The 22296-nt window shown below is 52.1% G+C and overlaps 2 protein-coding genes across 2 annotated transcripts in view; one reads left to right on the top strand and one right to left on the bottom strand.

Moving 5' to 3' along the window:
* SERINC1 (serine incorporator 1) overlaps positions 1–14926 on the top strand; it is a 30362-nt gene extending 15436 nt beyond the window's left edge. Inside the window, exons 6-10 of the mRNA XM_038768078.1 lie at positions 1289–1458; positions 1581–1671; positions 6305–6452; positions 6569–6799; positions 13637–14926. Of these exons, the coding sequence (XP_038624006.1) occupies positions 1289–1458; positions 1581–1671; positions 6305–6452; positions 6569–6799; positions 13637–13775 (779 nt within the window). The 3' untranslated portion in view covers positions 13776–14926. The remainder of the gene's footprint in view (positions 1–1288; positions 1459–1580; positions 1672–6304; positions 6453–6568; positions 6800–13636) is intronic.
* Positions 14927–17390: 2464 nt separating this feature from the next.
* Positions 17391–22296, bottom strand: part of HSF2 (heat shock transcription factor 2) — a 54803-nt gene continuing 49897 nt past the window's right edge. Inside the window, exon 13 of the mRNA XM_038770133.1 lies at positions 17391–20568. Coding sequence (XP_038626061.1) covers positions 20288–20568 — 281 coding nt within the window. The 3' untranslated portion in view covers positions 17391–20287. The remainder of the gene's footprint in view (positions 20569–22296) is intronic.

A 22296-nucleotide genomic window follows, 5' to 3' on the forward strand; every position in this document is an offset into this window, starting at 1 on the left:
GAGGCCTAACTGTCCACCCTAACTTCCCTGCACGGAAGTGGAAAGATCCCGGTCCTGGGAGTTGAAAGGCCGGGGTTCCGATCCCGGCTCCGCCGCTTACCTGCCGTGTGACCTTGGGCACGTTACTTAACTTCCCCGTGCCTCAGTTCCCTCGTCAGTAAAATGGGGATTCAGTGACCGTTCTCCTTTTTACTTAGACCGTGAGCCCCGTGTTGGATCGCATTACATCGTATCTATTCCACTCCTTAATTAATTAATTAACGATGGCATGTGTTTAGTGCTTACTATGTGCTGAGCGCTGTTCTAAACGCTGGGGGTAGATATAAGGTGATCGGGTTGTCCCACGGGGGGCTCACCGTCTCATTCCCCATATTACCGATGAGGTAACTGAGGCACAGAGAATAATAATAATAATAATGGCATTTGTTAAGCGCTTACTCTGTGCCAAGAACTGTTCTAAGCGCTGGGGCGATACAAGGTGATCAGGTTGTCCCACGTGGGGCTCACAGTCTTCATCCCCATTTTACAGATGAGGTAACTGAGGCACAGAGAATAATAATAATAATAATGGCATTTGTTAAGCACTTACTCTGTGCCAAGCACTGTTCTAAGCATTGGGGAGATACAAGGTGATCAGGTTGTCCCACGTGGGGCTCACAGTCTTCATCCCCATTTTACAGATGAGGTAACTGAGGCACAGAGAACAATAATAATAATGGGATTTGTTAAGCGCTTTCTGTGTGCCAAGCACCATTCTAAGCGCTGGGGTGATACAAGATCATCAGGTTGTCCCATGTGGGGCTCACAGTCTTCATCCCCATTTTACAGATGAGGTCACTGAGGCACAGAGAACAATAATAATAATGGGATTTGTCAAGCGCTTTCTGTGTGCCAAGCACTGTTCTAAGTGCCGGGGTGATACAAGATCATCAGGTTGTCCCACGTGGGGCTCACGGTCTCCATCCCCATTTCCCGGATGAGGGGACTGAGGCCCAGAGAAGTTAAGTGACCTGCCCAAAGTCACACAGCTGAGAAGCGGCGAAGCCGGGATTTGAACCCATGACCTCCGACTCCCAAGCCGGGGCTCTTCCCTCTGAGTCACGCTGCTTCTCCAGTGAACCCCACACCGCGCTGCTTCCTCAGTACAGCGCCTGGCAGCCGTGCCGCGGCGCTTCGACCGGTGCTCGGCACGTAGCCGGCGCTTAATAAACGCCGCCATCATCATCATCATCGTGGTACAGCAAGCCGGCCCAATTAACGGCATCCTCCTCACCGTGTCCTTTCCCAGCCCTCCTGTCCGCCACGGCGCTGAACTACCTGCTGTCCTCGGTGGCGATAGTGCTGTTCTTCGTCTACTACACCCGGCCGGGGGGCTGCTCCGAGAACAAGGCCTTCATCAGCGTCAACATGCTGCTCTGCATCGGCGCCTCGGTCCTGTCCATTCTGCCCAAGATCCAGGTGGCCGGGGGGGGGGGGGGCCGGGGGGGGGGCGGGGGGGGGGCGGCCCCGGGGGGGCCGCTCGGGAAAGGCGGGTTGCATCCTAAGTAGCCCGGCGGCCCCCCCCCATCTCTCCCGCGTAGGAGTCGCAGCCGCGGTCTGGTTTGCTGCAGTCTTCCGTGATCACCGTCTACACCATGTATCTGACTTGGTCGGCGATGACCAACGAGCCAGGTGCGTGGGGGGTGGCTTTTTCCCCCGGGGGGGGGGAAAACCACCAAACTTACCTCTCCCATATCGTCCGGGGAAACCGAGCCTCTTCCAAAGCTGGCGGGGTTTGGCCTAGGAAAGAAAATCCGTCCCCCCTCTCCCCCCCCACGCCGGGGGTGGCCTTGGTTTTCTCTGCTCTTAGAGAAGCGGCTCGGTGGGAAGAGCCCGGGCTCTGGAGTCGGAGGCCGTGGGTTCAAGTCCCGGCTCCGCCGGCTGTCAGCCGGGTGACTCTGGGCAAGTCACTTCACTGCTCCGGGCCTCAGTTCCCTCATCTGGAAAATGCGGATGAAGACTGTGAGCCCCACGTGGGACAACCTGATCACCTTGTAGCTCCCCAGCGCTTCAAACAGTGTTCTGCACATAGCGCTTATCAATCAATCAATCAATCGTATTTATTGAGCGCTTACTATGTGCAGAGCCCTGTACTAAGCGCTTGGGAAGTACAAATTGGCAACATATAGAGACAGTCCCTACCCAACAGTGGGCTCGCAGTCTAAAAATGCCATTATTATTATTATTATTATTATTATTTATTATTTTCACTGCCGAGGGAGGGTGAAAATTGACTTCTAGAAAAGGCTGCTCCGGTGGTACAGGGTAAAATGCACATAGGTGTAAGTGTAAGGAACTTACGTAGGGGTAAGTGTGCGATAAGCGCTTAGTACAGTGCTGTGCACACAGCACTCAATAAATACGATTGATGATGAATTGCAGCTCATCCTATTTGGTTTGCCCCACCGTTATCGTGTAATTTTTGTGAATCGTTACTCCGTTCATTCGTTCAGTCGTGTTTATTGAGCGCTTACTGTGTGCAGAGCACTGTGCTAAGCGCTTGGAAAGTGCAGTTTGGCAACAATCAATCAATTAATCGTATTTATTGAGCGCTTACTGTGTGCAGAGCACTGTACTAAGCGCTTGGGAAGTACAAGTTGGCAACATATATAGTCCCTACCCAACAGTGGGCTCACAGTCTACAGCCCCGTAGTCACCTGAATCCCAGCGCGCCAATCCATTATTCAACCAGTGGTATAGACGAGAAGCAGGGTGGTGTATTGGATAGAGCCCGGGCTTGGGAGTCAGAAGGTCATGGGTTCTAATCCCGGCTCCGCCACTAGTCTGCTGTGTGGCCTTGGACGAGTCGCTTCACTTCTCTGGGCCTCAGTGACTGCATCTGTAAAGTGGGGAATGAGACCGTGTCCAGACAGGGACTGTGTCCAACCCGATTTGCTTGTATCCACCGCAGTGCTTAGTACAGTGCCCGGGACCCAGTAAGCGCTTAACCAGTACCCTAATAAGAATAATTGAGTGCTTATTGGGCGTACTGAGCATTTGGGAAAGGGCAGTACACCAGAGTGGGTAGGCACATTCCCTGCCCACAAGGAGTTGACAGTCACAGCGTGGCTCAGTGGAAAGAGCCCGGGCTTTGGAGTCAGAGGTCATGGGTTCAAATCCCAGCTCTGCCAATTGTCCGCCGGGTGACTTTGGGCAAGTCACTCAACCTCTCTGTGCCTCAGTTCCCTCATCTGTAAAATGGGGATGAAGACTGTGAGCCCCCTGAGGGACAACCTGTTCACCCGGTAGTAGTAGTAGTAGTAACGGCATTTATTAGCGCTTACTATGTGCAAAGCACTGTTCTAAGCGCTGGGGAGGTTACAAGGTGATCCGGTTGTCCCCCGTGGGACTCACAGTCTCCATCCCCATTTTACAGATGAGGTAACCGAGGCACAGAGAAGTTAAGTGACTTGCCCAAAGTCACACAGCCGACAGTTGGGCAGAGCCGGGATTTGAACCCATGCCCTCTGACTCCAAAGCCCGGGCTCCTTCCGTTGAGCCACGCTGGTAACCTCCCCAGCGCTTTGCACATAGTAAGCGCTCAATCAGATGCCATCGTTATCATCGTTATCATTCATAAAATAAATCACGGACACGTACGTAACGCTTTAAGGCTATAGATCCGAGCGTATAGGTGACGCTGAAGGGAGAAGGAATAGGGGAAATGAGATCGGGAAAGGCCTCCGGGAGGAAATGTGATTTTAAATAGGACTTGCTTGGGCGGCGAGGGAGTCGCATAACCGTCTCTGGGTTAAGAGTTGGTAGAGAGAGCCGAAAGTTTTCCACCCGCCAAGGCTGATCTTAGGCACGGCGATGGCGCCAATTAAATATTCAGGAATCATCCGAGACTACTGTCTGAACCCATCCAGGCTTTGTGGGGAAGGCAGGGGACTTCTCGTGTTTCTCCCCTGCGTGGTAAGAATTGTGTTCCAGGGCCTGCTTTTCAGCAGGAGCACTGACGTGGTCCATCCTGGGTTCCCACTAATCCCGCATCGGTTTCGCGGCATTATTTGTTCACGTGCTTAAGCCCTGAATTGTCTCCCGCGCTCGGGCGGTGGGTTTTCATGCGCTCCTGTGACTTCTCCGTCTCTCTCCAAAGCATTTGGATCGACGAGTGAGGTCTAACTCGTCTTCCGGAAAGGGTAAATGAAGAAACAGGATGGCTGCTTCTGCCTCCTGGCTTCAGATTCTGTCCTCTGTTTTTACTTTTTCACGGCATTAAGCGCTTAATGTGCGGCAGGCACTGGACTAAGCACTGAGGTAGATGCAGGCTAATCGAGTTGGACACAATCCGTGCCACACCTGGGGCTCAGTCTTCATCCCCATTTTGCAGATGAGGTAACTGAGGCTCGGGGAAGGGAAGTGACTCGCTCCGAGTCCCCCAGCTGACAAGCGGCAGGGCCGGGATTAGAACTCAGGTCCGCGCTCTTTCCACTAGGTTGCTTTGCTTTTCTTGTTCTTCGAGAGACAAACTGCTCTTGGAGCCTCTTTAGGGGCCTTGCGTTCTGGGTGTAATTCTAAAAAATGAGTGCGAATCTCCCATTCTTTCCGTGAAGGGAATTGTCCGAAGTTCGGCGTCTCCCTAGGGACGGTTACTGCTTGCCTCGCCGTGCCGGGCCAGAGTTTTGAATTTGTAAAGACCGTAGTCACGCTGGAAAGGTCTCTCCGAGTCGGTCGTTCCTATTTACCGAGCGCTTGCTGTATACGCAGAGCGCTGTGATACTAAGACTCATTGTGGCATTTGTTAAAAGTGCTCGCGTGGGTTCGAATCCCAGCTCCGCCACTTGTCAGCTGTGTGACCTCGGGCAAGCCACTTCACTTCCCTGGGCCTCAGTTCCCTCAGCTGTAAAATGGGGGTTAAGACTGTGAGCCCCCCGAAGGGACAACCTCCCCAGCGCTTAGAGCAGCGCTTTGCCACCTGTCTGCTGTGTGACCTTGGGCAAGTCACTTAACTTCTCCGAGCCTCAGTCATCTCATCTGTAAAATGGGGGTTAAGACTGGGAGCCCCGCATGGGACAACCTGATTACCTTGTATCCCCCCATCATCATCATCATCATCATCAATCGTATTTATCGAGTGCTGTGTGCAGAGCACTGTACTAAGCGCTTGGGAAGGACAAGTCGGCAACATATAGAGACAGTCCCTACCCAGCAGTGGGCTCACAGTCTAAAAGGGGGAGAACAGTGCTTTGCACGTAGTAAGCGCTTAACAAATACCATCATCATTGCTACGTGCCAGACATTGTTCTAAGCGCCGGGGTAGGTACAAGGTAATCAATCAATCAATCGTATTTATTGAGCGCTTACTATGTGCAGAGCACTGTACTAAGCGCTTGGGAAGTACAAATTGGCAACACATAGAGACAGTCCCTACCCAACAGTGGGCTCACAGTCTAAAAGGGGGAGACAGAGAACAAAACCAAACATAGCAACAAAATAAAATAAATAGGATAGATATGTACAAGTAAAATAAATAAATAAATAAATAGAGTAATAGATATGTGCAACCATATATACATATATACAGGTGCTGTGGGGAAGGGAAGGAGGTAAGATGGGGGGATGGAGAGGGGGACGAGGGGGAGAGGAAGGAAAGGGGGACCTATCGGGTCGGACCTATACAGTTCCTGTCCCACATGGGGCTCACAGACCTAATCTCCGTTTACACAGATGAGGTAAGGGAAGGGAATCAATCAATCAATCAATCAATCAATCGTATTTATTGAGCGCTTACTATGTGCAGAGCACTGTACTAAGCGCTTGGGAAGTACAAATTGGCATCACATAGAGACAGTCCCTACCCAACAGTGGGCTCACAGTCTAAAAGGGGGAGACAGAGAACAGAACCAAACATACCAACAAAATAAAATAAGTAGGATAGAAATGTCCAAGTAAAATAAATAAATAGAGTAATAAATATGTACAACCGTATATACATATATACAGGGAAGGGAAGTGATTTGGTCCAAGTCACACAGCTGACAAGTGGCGGGTCGTCTGCGCCCTTTCCACTGGGCCACTTTGCCTCTCTTGGTCTTCGAGAGACAAACGGCCCTTGGAGCCACATTAGGGGCCAGAGAAGCGGAGCGACTGGCTCGAGGTCACAGAAGCAGAGCAGGGGAGGGGCCGGGACTCGAACCCAGGCCCTGCTCTGACCCCCAAGGCCGGGCCGTGTCGGCGAGGCCACCCCGCTTCACCGGGCGGCGCCGGGTGGGGCCGAGAGCGGGTGGGTCCGTGAGGCTGACGCTTCTCCCGCTTTGCCCAGACCGCCGGTGCAACCCCAGCCTGCTGAGTATAATCGGCTACAATTCGACGGGCAGCCCCCCGGGGCCGGGCCAGGGGGCCGTCCAGTGGTGGGACACGCAGGGGATCGTCGGCCTGGTCCTCTTCCTGCTGTGCGTGCTCTACTCCAGGTGAGCGCGGCCCGCCCCCTCCCCTCCTCCCCTCCTCCCCGCCGCCGCTCCCCTTCCGCGGCCTAACGCTCCCTCTCTCTCCGTGTCTCTCCCCGCGCCCCGACTCCGTCCGGCAGCATCCGCACGTCCACCAACAGCCAGGTGAACAAGCTGACGCTGACCAGCGACGAGTCCACGCTGATCGAAGACGGGGCGGCCCGGAGCGACGGCTCCCCCGAGGACGGGGAGGAGGCCCGCCGGGCCGTGGATAACGAGCGGGACGGGGTCACCTACAGTTACTCCTTCTTCCACTTCATGCTGTTCCTGGCCTCCCTCTACATCATGATGACCCTGACCAGCTGGTACAGGTACGGGGGCCGGGGGCACCGCCGACGAGGGGCACCGACGAAGCCGACGGAGTCCGGGGTCGGGCGGGTGGGGGGTCGTGACGGGCGGGAACGGCTTCGTTAACGGCGGCCGGTGGATCAATCGCGGGACGCGTCCGGCGCTTCCTCTGGGCCACGTACGGGGTCATCGGGGCGGACGCGGTCCCCGTCCCACATGGGACGCACGGCCGAGCGGGGAGAGAGCCCCGGCCTGAGAGGCGGCGGGTCGTCATAATATCCCCATTTTCCACGTGAGGTCACTGAGGCCCAGAGAAGTGAAGCGACTGGCCCAAAGTCACAGGGCAGACCCGTGGCGGAGCCGGGACGCGAACCCACGACCCTCAGACTCCCAAGCCCGGGCTCTTCCCTCCGAGCCTCGCCGCTCGGTGTTTGGCACGTAGGAAGTGCCGAGTATCTTGACCGTAATTGCCGTTTTATCAGTTTGAAGGAACACGTCGGAACACGGGCTTTGCGTTGCTTTCTGCCTCTCCCTGTAAAATGTAAAATTTTAAAGTTTCGCTCGGGCTGATTGAAGGGTGGATTTCCCCCTTCTAGACTCGTGAGCCTGTTGTTGGGTAGGGTCTCTGTATGTTGCCAACTTGGACTTCCCAAGCGCTTAGTACGGTGCTGTGCACACAGTAAGCGCCCAATAAATATGATTGAATGAATGAATAATAATAATGATGGCATTTCTTAAGCGCCTACTATGTGCAAAGCACTGTTCTAAGCGCTGGGGAGGTTACGAGGTGATCAGGTTGTCCCACGGCGGGGCTCACAGCCTTCATCCCCATTTTACAGATGAGGTAACTGAGGCCCAGAGAAGCGAAGTGATTTTGCCCAAAGTCACAGAGCTGACAAGTGGCGGAGCAGGGATTCGAACCCATGACCTCTGACTCCAAAGCCCGCGCTCTTTCCAGTGAGCCACGCTGCCTCTAATCCCGACTCTGCCCATGGTCTGTTCACCTCTCTATGCCTCAGTTCCCTCATCTGTAATACGGGGGCAAAGACTGTGAGCCCCACGTGGAACAACCTGTTCACCTTGTATCTCCCGCAGCGCTTAGAACAGTGCTTCGCACATAGTAAGCGCTTAACGGATTCCGGCATTATTATTATTCCGCCTGTCTACGCCTCACTTCCCTCATCTGTGAAATGGGGATGGAGACTGTGAGCCCCACCTGGGACAGGGACTGTGTCCAACTCGATTTGCTTGTATCCACCCCAGCGCTTAGCAGAGCGACTGGCACAGAGCAAGGGCTTTAACGACACCAAAAGAAGCAGCAGCGTGGCTCAGTGGGAAAGAGCCCGGGCTTTGGAGTCAGAGGTCATGGGTTCAAATCCCGGCCCCGCCACTTGTCAGCTGCGTGACTTCGGGCAAGTCACTTCACTTCTCTGGGCCTCAGTGCCCTCGTCTGTAAAATGGGGATGAAGACTGTGAGCCCCACGTGGGACAACCTCATCCCTTTGTATCCCCCCCAGCGCTTAGAACAGTGCTTTGCACATAGTAAGCGCTTAATAAATGCCATCCTCATCATCACCAAAATGATTATTATTAATGATGATAATAATCCCCATTTTACAGAGGCATAGAGTCACATAGCAAGTAAGGGGTGGAGCCGGGATTAAATCCCACACTCTCTTGACTTCATTCATTCATTCAATCGTATTTATTGAGCGCTTACTGTGTGCAGAGCACTGGACTAAGCACAAGTCGGCAACATATAGAGATGGTCCCTACCCAACAACGGGCTCACTCTTGCCACTAGCCCACGCTTGCTTCTTCCTGGCGCAGAGTCAGTGAATCCTGAAAGAGTCGCAAAATAATTTCCCCAGCCTCCGGGTCCAAAGCTGAATTAACAAGGGATATTTCAGCCGAGCGAAGGCATTAGTCGCCTAAGCTGCAAGTTTTCGGTATTGCGAACTCCGGAAGGGGAGTTTAGGACTCTACAAGTCTCCATTCAGTCCACAAATGCCTACAAATTTGCCTACAGATTCCAGTACCTAAGGTGAGCCCACTGTTGGGTAGGGACCGTCTCTCTATGTTGCCAACTTGGACTTCCCAAGCGCTTAGTACAGTGCTCTGCACACAGTAAGCGCTCAATAGATACGATTGAATGAATGAAAGGTTTTTTTTGTTTGCTTTGCTTTTTCCCACCTGGGGCTCTGAGGAGCCACAACTAAAGGTGCCAGAGCTGGAGTTGGGCCATAAAATTACCATAAGGACTCTTTTTCTACTTTTTTTAATAGTATTTCTTAAGCACTTACTATGTGCCAGGCACTGTACTAAGCACTGAAGTAGATATAAGCAGCGTGGCTCAGTGGAAAGAGCCCGGGCTTTGGAGTCAGAGGTCATGGGTTCAAATCCCTGCGCTGCCAGTTGTCAGCTGTGTGACTTTGGGCAAGTCACTTCACTTCTCTGAGCCTCAGTTCCCTCATCTGGAAAACGGGGATTAAGACTGTGAGCCCCCCGTGGGACAACCTGATCACCTTGTAACCTCCCCAGCGCTTAGAACAGTGCTTTGCATATAGTAAGCGCTTAATAAATGCCATCATCATCATCATCATCATCATTATTATTATTATTATTATTATTATTATAAGCTAATCAAATTTGGACACAGTCCATGCCCCACGTGGGCACCCAGTCTCAATTCCCATGAGGGAACTGAGGCACAGAGACGTGAAGTGACTTGTCCAAGGTCACACAACAGACATGTGATTAGAACCCAAGTCTGGGCTTCTCTCTGCCGTTTCCAAAACGAGGCCCAAAGAAAGTTTCCCTCGCCGTCTCGAGTTTGAACGTCTAGCGGTATCCGGCGAGGGAAAATGAAAACCTGGTTCTAAGATGGATGAGGTCAGACCTTAATTTTAATTTATAAAAACAGTCAGGCGGATTAGGTAGTCGGGATCCTCTAAAAGAGGCACAACGTTTCTCAGAGCTTAAATTGTTTTACTATAAAAGGAACAACTCAGAGCATTAACAACTTTCAGGGCCCTTCAGAGGTTTCCATTTGGGAGCACGGTGCGGCAGAGGCAGATGGGTTAATTGAGCAAACGGTAATTCGGTGGTAGGTCTAAATAGCCCGCTGTTTTAGTAATTAACTAGATGTGTTTTGGGCAAGATTATTCTAAGGTCCAAATGGGCAAATGGCAGGATTTCAAGCCACTTCCTTCCAGCGTATTTGCTTACCCATTAGAAACCTCTTAGAGGGCATTTTCTTTCTCTTCAGTCAGTTTGGAGGAAGGACAAAAAAAAAGAGCGTCATCCAGGGCCAGCCATGCAGCTTCATCTTCATTGGCATATAAATAGATGAGAAACATAATGATAGCATTTATTAAGTGCTTCCTATGTGCAAAGCACTGTTCTAAGCGCTGGCGGGGGGTTACAAGGTGATCAGGTTGTCCCACGGGGGGCTCACAGTCTTCATCCCCATTTTCCAGATGAGGTGACAGGCACAGAGAAGTGAAGCGACTTGCCCAAAGTCACACAGCTGGTAAATAGAGCTGGGATTTGAAACCGTGACTTCTGACTCCAAAGCCCGTGCTCTTTCCACTAAGCCTCGCTGCTTCTCTTACATCACTAATATGTGATCTTTTATTTATATAAGTATACATTTGTGTGTGTGTACAGATAATAATAATAATGATGGCATTTATTAAGCGCTTACTATGTCCCGAGCACTGTTCTAAATGCTGGGGAGGTTACAAGGTGATCAGGTTGTCCTAATTAATCCCGATTTTACCGATGAGGGAACTGAGGCCCAGAGAAGTGAAGTGACTTGCCCCAAGTCACACAGCTGACACGTGGCGGAGCCGGGATTTGAACCCAGGACCTCTGACTCCAAAGCCCGGGCTCTTTCCACTGAGCCACTCCGCCTTTCTGAAATGGACGTATATTAGGATACAATCCACAAAAGCTCCTTGTGGGCCGGGAATGCACCCACCAACCGTTGCGTTGCACTCTTCCGAGTGCTTAGCACGGTGCTCTGCACACAGGAAGCGCTCAGTAAAGAGCTTTGATTGAACCGAATTCAAACGGCAGGATCTTAACAGACACCGCTGTCAGCGGTGGGATTTACCCGGCGCTTCCTGGCACGCTGTAGTAAGCGCTCGGGAGAGTGCGGCGGAGTTAGCAGACCTGTACCGGCCCCACGAAGGACTTAAAGCCTGTAGACTAACCGCTTGGGAGTGTTGCCAATTTGTACCTCCCAAGCGTTTAGTACAGTGCTCTGCACACAGTAAGCGCTCAATAAATACGATTGATGATGTGCAATATAACAGAGTTGGCTAGCCTGACCCCCGCTCACGACAGGCCTGCCTACCAAACGTTGGAGTGTTTCAGGATTTTAACTCAAACGTACAGAAGCCTCAGGTGAACCTATAGCTATTGTAAATAACAATAATAATAATAATAATGGCATTTATTAAGTGCTTACTATCATCATCATTAATCGTATTTATTGAGCACTTACTATGTGCAGAGCACTGTACTAAGCGCTTGGGAAGTACAAGTTGGCAACATATAGAGACGGTCCCTACCCAACAGTGGGCTCCCAGTCTAAAAGGGGGAGACAGAACAAAACCAACCATACTAACAAAATAAAATAAATAGAATAGATATGTACAAGTAAAATAAATAACTACTATGTGCAAAGCACTGTTCTAAGCGCTGAGGTAGATATGAGGTCATCTGGTTATCCCACATGGGATATCCCAGAGTCTCAACCCCCATTTGACAGATGAGGTCAACTGAGGCACAGAGAAGTAAAGCGACTTGCCCAAAATCACCCAGCTGACAAGTGGCGGAGCTGGGATTTGAACCCATGACCTCCGACTCCAAAGCCCGGGCTCTTTCCACTGCTGGGATTTGAACCCATGACCTCCGACTCCAAAGCCCGGGCTCTTTCCACTGAGCCACGCTGCTTCCCTGTGCGTAGGAGGCATCATCGTCTATACTTTGGGGCGTTTATTACGGCACTGAGCGTTTACCAGGGATCAGACACTGTTCTAAACGCGGGTAGGTGAAAGTTAAACAGGTAGGACGCGGTCTCTGCCCCGCACGGGGCTCACAATTCATTCATTCATATTTATTGAGCGCTTACCGTGTGCAGAGCACTGTACTAAGCGCTTGGGAAGTACAAGTTGGCAGCATATAGAGACAGTCCCTACCCAACAGTGGGCCCACAGTAATCTGAGCAGGAGGGAGACTAGGTATCCCCACTTGACAGTTGAGAGAAGCAGCATGGCTCAGTGGAAGGCGCCCGGGCTTTGGAGTCAGAGGTCATGGGTTCAAATCCTGGCTCCGCCAATTGTCAGCTGTGTGACTTTGGGCAAGTCACTTCACTTCTCTGGGCCTCAGTTACCTCATCGGGAAAATGGGGATTAAGACTGTGGGCCAACCTGATCACCTTGTAATCTCCCCAGCGCTTAGAACAGTGCTTTGCACATAGTAAGCGCTTAATAAATGCCATCATTATTATTATTAACTGAGGCCCAGAGCGATTAAGTAAGTGACTTACCCAAGGTCACGCAGCAAGCTGTTGGCAGGGCTGGGTTTAGAAGGCAAGTCTTTGACTCCTATGCCCTGCCCACTAGGCCGTGCTGCTTGTCAAGCGCTTAGTACAGTGCTCTGCACACAGTAAGCGCTCAATAAATACGATTGTGGGCAGGGAAGGTGTCTGCCAACTCATGTCCCCTCCTAAGCACTCAGTCCAGTGCTATGCACACAGTAAGCGCTCAATAAATACGATTGATTGTGGGCAGGGAATGTGTCTGCCAACTCGTGTCCCCTCCTAAGCGCTCAGTCCAGTGCTCTGCACACAGTAAGCGCTTAATAAATACGATTGATTGTGGGCAGGGAAGGTGTCTGCCAACTCGTGTCCGCTCCTAAGCGCTCAGTCCAGTGCTCTGCACACAGTAAGCACTTAATAAATACGATTGATTGTGGGCAGGGAAGGTGTCTGCCAACTCGTGTCCCCTCCTAAGCGCTCAATCCAGTGCTCTGCACACAGTAAGCGCTTAAATACGATTGATTGTGGGCAGGGAAGGGGTCTGCCAACTCGTGTCCCCTCCTAAGCGCTCAGTCCAGTGCTCTGCACACAGTAAGCGCTCAATAAATACAATTCATCATCATCAATCGTATTTATTGAGCGCTTCCTGTGTGCAGAGCACTGCACTAAGCGCTTGGGAAGTACAAATTGGCAACATATAGAGACGGTCCCTGCCCAACAGCGGGCTCACAGTCTAAAAGAATCGATTGATTCTTGATTGATTGAATCAGTTGATTGATTGTGGGCAGGGAGTGTGTCTGCCAACTCGTGTCCCCTCCTAAGCGCTCAGTCCAGTGCTCTGCACACAGTAAGCGCTTAATAAATACGATTGTGGGCAGGGAAGGTGTCTGCCAACTCGTGTCCCCTCCTAAGCGCTCAGTGCAGTGCTCTGCACACAGTAAGCGCTCAATAAATACAATTCATCATCATCAATCGTATTTATTGAGCGCTTATGGTGTGCAGAGCACTGCACTAAGCACTTGGGACGTACAAATTGGCAACATATAGAGACAGTCCCTACCCAACAGCGGGCTCACAGTCTAAAAGAATGGATTGATTCTTGATTGAGGGCAGGGGGTGTGTCTGCCAACTCGTGTCCCCTCCTAAGCGCTCAGTCCAGTGCTCCGCCCGCCGCGCTGGGAAAATCCTGAGCGAATAGCGCGTTTTTAATCCTCCCCTTTAAGTTGGCTCCGCCGTCACCGGCTTCCGTTTGACCGGCGCCCAAGGACGCGTAGTAACGGCCCCCGTCTTTCTCCCCCACGCCGCCCTCCAGCCCCGACTCCTCGAGCGAGGCACTGACCAGCAAGTGGCCGTCCGTCTGGGTGAAGATCTCGTCCAGCTGGATGGGCCTCGCCCTGTACGTGTGGACGCTGGTGGCCCCGCTGCTCCTGACGAACCGCGACTTCGACTGAGCCGGGCCCCGCGTCCGTGCCCGCGCTCCCCCCACCCCCCCGTCACGCCTCGCGGTTGTAAATACGGGCGCCCGACCTGCATGCATCAAGTCACCCGCCGTTAACCTTTTGACTCGCTCTCTTCCCGCCCAAGTCGCTAGTATTTCCGTTGGACTTCCAGCAGCGCTGTAGCTTCGATGCCGTGCGGGAGAAGCGGGTGGGAAAGGGCGGGGACGAGAGAAGAACGCTTCGAGCGGTAAGGCGAGGAGGGGCGGGAGACGGCGATGCCGGTCTTTGTCACCGCGTTGAGAAGCGAGATAGAAATGCCTCCTGGCGATTCCCGACGCCTCTCAGTCGGCCGTTTCCGTACCGCTTCCCGGAGGACTGGGATCCCGACGCGTTTTCCCTCCGACGCCGAGAGGGATTTTCCCCCCTCCGTCCGTGCGGGGCGGAGGGGTTGGTTACCGAGCAGCCCCCGGTGATCGGTCTTCTTCCCCGGGCCTGGAGCGAGGACAGTGGAAAGGATCGTCGAGCTTCGCCTCCGGTTGAAAAAGCCAAGTGGGTGAAAGGGTGGTAAAGTAGGGGGTGGAGGGGACCGCAGGAGAACAAAATGCGGTCGTTGCCCCTCCATCGAACCCTTCGCTTTCTCACGCATCGAGTTCACGGCCCGATACCTAACACCGCCGTCTCCTCGGACGGATTCTTTTCACGCTGCGGGGAGGCCCGCTGGGTCCATTGCCGGCAGTGGACTCGATTCCAGGAGAATTGAACTCTGGCTAGGGAGTTATGTTTGTTAAAAATAAAAGAAGCGTGTTGTGTAGTGTGTGAGTATCTTACCCGCTGTTGTAGCTCTCTGCTGCCCTGTAATTGAAGCGCGGAGACTTGACGGCCGCTCTTCCTCCTTATCAAGGGGAGCAGCGTTAGTTGGGATTGAATTTAGAAGTGTATTTCAGCACCCGTGTGTGTGTACTGCTGCTTCCCGTGGCGTTCACGTGCATCCCGATTTGAAACTTTGTCCACGAGCGCATCGAATGGGACGAGAAAGCGACTCGACCCCTCAGAATTTCAGAAGAGGGCCTCGGGGTGGGGGGAAGTATTAACCCTGTATATAATCGCACGCGCGTCTTATCTGTAACGTTACCCCTCAATAAAGACTTTCAGATGACGAACCCTAAGCGCGTACACGACCTGTTACGGGCTCTAGTTTTCCAACAGAGGAAGGCTTTCGCCTTATCCTTAAGGGACAGTTAACTCGGCTTCGGGGCGCACACCCAAGAGTGTAGGGACCGTCTCTATCTGTTGCCGACTTGTACTTCTCAAGCGCTTAGTCCAGTGCCCCGCACACAGTAAGCGCTCAATCAATACGATCGCGTGAATGACTACACCGGTTAGGCCCTCGTCCCAGGGGCTTCATACCTTCAGTGGGGGGGACAAGGATTAGTCACGGAGAGAGCGCGCTCCGCCTCGAAGAGAACCCACCTCCTCCAAACCTTGGCTGACTTCAGTTCTGCTTAGAAAATTCAGGTTTTTTGTTCCTGGAAGCTTTCCTCCTATTCCCCCCAAGTCCTGCAAAAATAAGAGGGGGTTCGCGGACTACTGAACACCATACTAAGCGGCCGGCTACAGCCAAGATAATCGGGTCAGATCAGCCCACTGGTGGGAATGTGCGGTTAAAGGGGAGGGAGGAGGGAACCGAGGCACATGTCCTAGTACAGTGCTCTGCACACAGTAAGGGCTCAATAAATACGGTGGATTACGGTGGACCGCTAGGATTTGGGGCTAGACAAAGTCCAGAGTGGGGGAGAACGAGCTTGACTGGGTTCCCTCTTGCCTCGGGAACCGAAGGCCAACAGGGTGGAGATGGTGTCCAGCCGCCCCGGGGAGGTCTAGCACAGAGGCAGATGGAAGCAGCCCCTTCTCCGAACGCTGGCCGGGCCACGCGGACTGAAGACCAAAAGCGTCCTTGGGCTGAGGCCATAGATCGGGTGCTGGGGGGGAACCAGTCAGCATCGCATCTGGGCCCCCTTCCTCCCGCCACCTGGGCCAAAAAAATCAATTCACGTCCCAAAATCAATCAATCGTATTTATTGAGCACTTACTGTATGCAGAGCACGTGGTTTACTTTCACTCCTGCTTGAGCCAAGAAGCACCTCACCTTTCTCTTCACCACAAACACAGCGAGCAAGAGTCTCACGAGCGGGAGTTGGGCTACTCCGGTCAAACGCGGCGGTCGTCAGAAAGGACCGTTGATGCCAGGCCTCATCGGGAAAGGGATTACAAAGATGACGGGCAAAGCCACGGGGAACTTTCACCCGGCGTTCGGTGCCCAATGAGATCGAGATTTACAAAATCACCAAGGCGAGGGTTAAAGTGGAATTTTGCTCCGGGAATGGAGCGGTTTCTGCCTGAAGATAGACTCAGAGATTCCTCAGTGGGGAGAGACACTAGTTAGGAGAAGGAATGAGATCGAGGTTTACAAAATCACCAAGGCGAGGGTTAAAGTGGAATTTTGCTCCGGGGATGGAGCGGTTTCTGCCTGAAGATAGACTCAGAGATTCCTCAGTGGGGAGAGACACTAGTTGGGAGAAGGAATGAGATCGAGGTTTACAAAATCACCAAGGCGAGGGTTAAAGTGGAATTTTGCTCCGGGGATGGAGCGGTTTCTGCCTGAAGATAGACTCAGAGATTCCTCAGTGGGGAGAGACACTAGTTGGGAGAAGGAATGAGATCGAGGTTTACAAAATCACAAAGGCGAGGGTTGAAGTGGAATTTTGCTCCTCAGGTTTCAGCTTCGAGGGACCATCACAGTTTAGGGGCAGAAAGCTCAAAACCGAGGCAACACCTGAATGCAGAGGGTGGTAAACTGAGGCAAGTTGAGCTGGTGGCTTAAGACAGGCTTCAGAGGTGAGCCTGCAGGTGAAAACCCCTCAGAAGACCAGAATTCGGAAAACTTAACCGTTCCCTCCTGTTTTTGATTCCTCCTTGCTTTCTTTTAACTTCATGTGGCAGTTTCTGGCAGTCCTCTCCCCGACCGGATAAAAATCCCAAGCTACCCCAAGTACAAGGAGCTGGTCGACTCTCATCTGCCCAATGTTTTGCTTTTCCAACGTGCCATTTTCTCCTTAGCGGCCACGTGGTCCAAAGCAAGGGTGTGTGATAATCTCATCGGAACAAAATAAGGTTTACCTAGTGAAGTGAGATGTTTTGAATCTGTCTTTTCGACAGGTTTTAGCCATGATAGTATTTAAGCGCCCTGTTCTAAGCCCTGGGGTAGATACAAGGTTATCCCGTTGGACGGCCAGGCTCGTTCACGCTACTGAGTACTTGGAACATTTTCATCCATTCAGTCGTATTTTTTGAATGCTTACTGGGTGCCAAGCACTGTACTAAGCACTTGGGAGAGTACCCTACAACAATAAGCAGACCCATTCCTTGCCCACAACAGGCTCATAAACTAGGAGGGGAGACAGATATTGATATAAATTCCTGCACGTCGTGGGCAGGGATCTTATCTACCGACTCCCGTTACTTTGTACTCTCCCACGCGCGCGCGCAACAGACGCCATCGACCGACGTTCCGCCTGTCGAGACATACCGCTCCGAGCACAGAGACACGAAAAAACAGTCACCGTCCCATTGAACAATGAAAACTTTAACCATTTATTCCAGCTAAAAGTAGGCAACGACCCGTCTCCAGCCACAAACGTTTTTTTTTTGGTTCGCTTCTACCTTCGGGACGGGATCCGGATTGTGTCAAAGGCGCCCAATCCTCCCCGACCGTGGAGGCGCATCCCGACTCGGCCGGAAGACGCGTTGACGATCCGCGGTTCCCCTCGGGGTCCCCAAGTCCGGGCGCCGTTTTTAAAGTATCAAAAATAAGTCGAGACAATCACGGTGGAAGTTTTCCGAGAGAAGCAGGAACACCGCGGTGGGGAAGAGAGTATGCGGGCGGCGGGGAGGGCTGCAGAGCTAAGGCGACTCTGCCTCTCCTTGGCGGAGAGCGGCTGAGGGGATCCTTTCCATCTGGGACGCCTTCGAGGGGCTGGGATTGGAATGAAAGTGATTAATTCCCTTGGTGGAGACGCTAACGGAGCCGAGCTGGGGCACGGAATTCACCGTCTCGATTATCGGAGGCCCCGGAACGATGTTTGCTAACGCTCGGTGCGAGAACTAGGCTTCGGAGGGCCCCGAGTTACACGGGCCTCCGAAGACGAAAGCGGTACGAGACAAAACAACGGGCAGGGGGAAAAAGGTGACAGGCTAGGCAGGAAGAATAAATGCCGGACTAGCGGCTGAGGCCATCATACTGATAAAACACGGAGTTCCGAGCCTTTAAAATCCATCCCATCGGGGACGGGGCAAGGGTCCCCACGACACCCCACGTAAGCTAGGCCCCCGCGAGAAGCTCGGTTAATTTCCGCCCCGGAGTGCGGTTCCCCCCCAAATCCCACCCATCGATTCTTTCGTCGGAGCTCCTGAGCTCCTCCGAGTCCCCGAGGAGGGAAGGAAGGGGATGAGGGCAGGGGAGGGCGATACAACCGACGGAACATTTCTGGATACAGGCACTTTACGTTCCCAGTTGGAAAAGTCGAGTTTAAAAAGAAAAAAAAAAGGGAAAACTGCCACGGGGAAAGCGGTTGGAATACCATCCCCTTCTCGAGAGGCCGGCAAAATGAAGACCCTCAATGCCCTCTGACGGGCAGGACACAAGTTACTAATGAATGATGAGCAAACCGAAGTCTGATTAAAAAAAAATTAAAACTGCCACGGGGAAAGCGGTTGGAATACCGTCCCCTTCTTGAGAGGCCGGCAAAAAGGAGACCCTCAATGCCCTCTGACGGGCAGGACACTAGTTACTAATGAACTATAATCAAACTGAAGTCTGATTTAAAAAAAATGAAAACTGCCATGGGGTACCATCCCCTTCTCGAGAGGCTGGCAAAAAGGAGACCCTCAATGCCCTCTGACGGGCAGGACACAAGTTACTAATGAACGATGAGCAAACTGAAGTCTGATTTAAAAAAAATGAAAACTGCCATGGGGTACCATCCCCTTCTTGAGAGGCCAGCAAGAAGGAGACCCTCAATGCCCTCTGATGGGCAGGACACTAGTTACTAATGAACTATGATCAAGCTGAAGTCTGATTAAAAAAAAAATGAAAAATGCCACAGGGAAAGCGGTTGGAATACCATTCCCTTCTCGAGAGGCCGGCAAAAAGGAGACCCTCAATGCCCTCTGACGGGCAGGACACTAGTTACTAATGAACTATGATCAAGCTGAAGTCTGATTAAAAAAAAAATGAAAACTGCCACAGGGAAAGCGGTTGGAATACCATTCCCTTCTTGAGAGGCCGGCAAAAAGGAGACCCTCAATGCCCTCTGATGGGCAGGACACAAGTTACTAATGAATGATAAGCAAACTGAAGTCTGATTTAAAAAAAAATGAAAACTGCCATGGGGAAAAGCGGTTGGAATACCATCCACTTCTCGAGAGGCTTGCAAGAAGGAGACCCTCAATGCCCTCTGACGGGCAGGACACTGGTTACTAATGAACGATGATCAAACAAGTCTGATTAAAAAAAAAAAAATGAAAACTGCCACGGGGAAAGCAGTTGGAATACCATCCCCTTCTCGAGAGGCCGGCAAAAAGGAGACCCTCAATGCCCTCTGATGGGCAGGACGCTAGTTACTAATGAACGATGATCAAACTTAAGTCTGATTTTTAAAAAAATGAAAACTGCCACGGGGTACCATCCCCTTCTCGAGAGGCCGGCAAAAAGGAGACCCTCAATGCCCTCTGACGGGCAGGACACAAGTTACTAATGAACGATGAGCAAACTGAAGTCTGATTTTAAAAAAATGAAAACTGCCATGGGGTACCATCCCCTTCTTGAGAGGCCGGCAAAAAGGAGACCCTCAATGCCCTCTGACGGGCAGGACACTAGTTACTAATGAACGATGATCAAACTTAAGTCTGATTAAAAAAAAAAAATGAAAACTGCCATGGGGAAAGCGGTTGGAATACCATCCCCTTCTCGAGAGGCCGGCAAAAGGGAGACCCTCAACGGGCAGGACGCAAGTTACTAATGAACGATGATCAAACCGAAGTCTGATGAACTGGAGTCGTGAAAACACGGGCTTAAAAAACAAACGAGATACATCCACTGCAGTTACCGGGAAGCAGGGGAACCCTCGGCAGGGCGACCTGAATCCCACCTAAGGAGCCTCGTACGTCAACCCGGCTGGGGACCATCTGAAAGCTTCGTCGGAGCGACCCGTGCGGCTACGGACCAGGGGGCAGGGGACACGCCAACGGGAAACCCACGGTGCCCGACGACACGGGACGGAAGCCATTTACAAAACAAACCGATGAGAAAGAAAGAAAAAAAAAAGTACCGGGTGATACTCTGAAATAAATACTTCATCATTTTGATGAATACCCACACGCGCGCGCGCACACACACACACACACACACACACTCGCCCTCCGGGAAGGGGTCGGCGGGCGAGGGGGACGGACCGGGGGGGGGGCTTCTAATTCTCCAAGAGGGGCATGTCGCCGTCCAGGGGCGCGGGGGCCAGTTCGCACAGGTAGAAGAGGGTGGCTTCGCTGGCCTCCGCCTCGGTCAAGGGCTCCAGCCGCACCAGCTTGCTCTGGGTGGGCTCGGGGTCCGGCCCGCCGTCCAGGAGCTCGTCCACCCCCGGGGCCTTGTCCGCGGGGGCCGGCCCCTCGGCCCCGTTCTCCGCGCCCGAGGCGGGGCTCCCGTCCAGGAAGGCCAGCAGCGGGAAGGCCGTGTACTGGATCAGCTGCTGATCTGCGGGCAGCGGGGACGAGGACGCGTTAGTTTGACGGGGGGGACGTCGCCCTCCCCGCCTTCCGAGCCTCGTTGAAGGCCCACCTCCTCCAAGAGGCCTTCCCCGACTAAGTCCTCTTCTCCCACTCCCTTTTGGGGTACCCTGACTCGCTCCCTTTGTTCACCGCCCCCCGTCCCAGCCCCACAGCACTTAGGGACGTATCTGTAATACGGTTATTTCTATTTACGTCTGTCTCCCCCTCTAGACCAAAAGCTCGTCGTGGGCAGATAACGTGTCCGCTATAGTGTTATACTTTAGTACGCTGCTCTGCACGCAGTAAGCGCTCCATAAATCAATCAATCAATCAATCAATCGTACTTATTGAGCGCTTACTGTGTGCAGAGCACTGTACTAAGCGCTTGGGAAGTACAAGTTGGCAACATACAGAGACAGTCCCTGCCCATACGATTAACCGACTGACAGATCTCTCAAATCCCCTCTGCGACACCTTAACATTCCCTCTGGGGACCCAACTCGGACCTCTCGTCTAGAAGAGTGCGCAAACCCATTGCTATTTTCGGCCGCACCCCTTCCTCAGGCACAGATTCCACATATTAGAGCAAACGCCCGGGAGTCGGACGGTCACGGGTTCTGATCGCGGCTCCGCCGCTTTGCTGCGTGACCTTGGGCGAGACACGTCACTTCTCTGGGCCTCCGTCACCTCATCTATCATCACCATCATCAATTGTATTTATTGAGCGCTTACTGTGTGCAGAGCACTGTACTATATAAACTGGGGGTTAAGACTGTGAGCGCCATGTGGACTGTATCCATCCCAGCACTTACTATAATAATAAAAATAATAATGACGGCATTTATTGAGCGCTTACTATGTGCAAAGCACTGTTCTAAGCACTGGGGAGGTTACAAGGTGACCAGGGTGTCCCACGGGGGGCTCACACTTTTAATCCCCATTTTACAGATGAGGTAACTGAGGCACAGAGAAGAGACTTGCCCCAAGTCACACAGCTGACAATTGGCGGAGCAGGGATTTGAACCATGACCTCTGACTCCAAAGCTCGGGCTCTTTCCACTGAGCCACGCTGCTATAGTGCTTGACACGTAGTAAGCGCTTAACAAATGCCAAAATTATTATAGTTATTCCTCTGGTTCTGGGCCTACCCCCCTTCAGATGCTACCATTTGGGTGGTCCTCGATCTCGATGCCGAGAGATCTGGAGAACAGTAATTCCGCGTTCGCCCTGCCTGCGCCCTTCGTGATTCATTCATTCAATCGTATTTATTGTGCGCTTACTGTGCGCACAGCACTGTACTAAGCGCTTGGGAAGTACAAGTTGGCAACATCTAGAGACGGTCCCTACCCAACAGCGGGCTCAGTCTAGAAGGGGGAGACAGACAAAAAAACAACATATTAAACTAAAATAAATAGAATAAAAATAAAATAAACAGAATAAAGTGTGTAAGCTTCCATCAATTCCACCCTCAGCCTGTGTCGATTCAGACCAGGGTCTTAAACGGCCCCTGTGTGTCGACACATTAAATAATCGGACACCATATAATAATAATAATAACAATAATAACAATGGTATTTGTTAAGCGCTTATCCCACACCTGTTCTACAGAAACAGAGTAGAATACTACTACTACTACTACTAATAATAATAATAATGGTATTTGTTAAGCGCTTATCCCACACCTGTTCTACAGAAACAGAGTAGGAATACTACT

This window comes from Tachyglossus aculeatus, chromosome 2, assembly GCF_015852505.1.
Source record: "Tachyglossus aculeatus isolate mTacAcu1 chromosome 2, mTacAcu1.pri, whole genome shotgun sequence".
NCBI classification, from domain to species: Eukaryota; Metazoa; Chordata; class Mammalia; order Monotremata; family Tachyglossidae; genus Tachyglossus; species Tachyglossus aculeatus.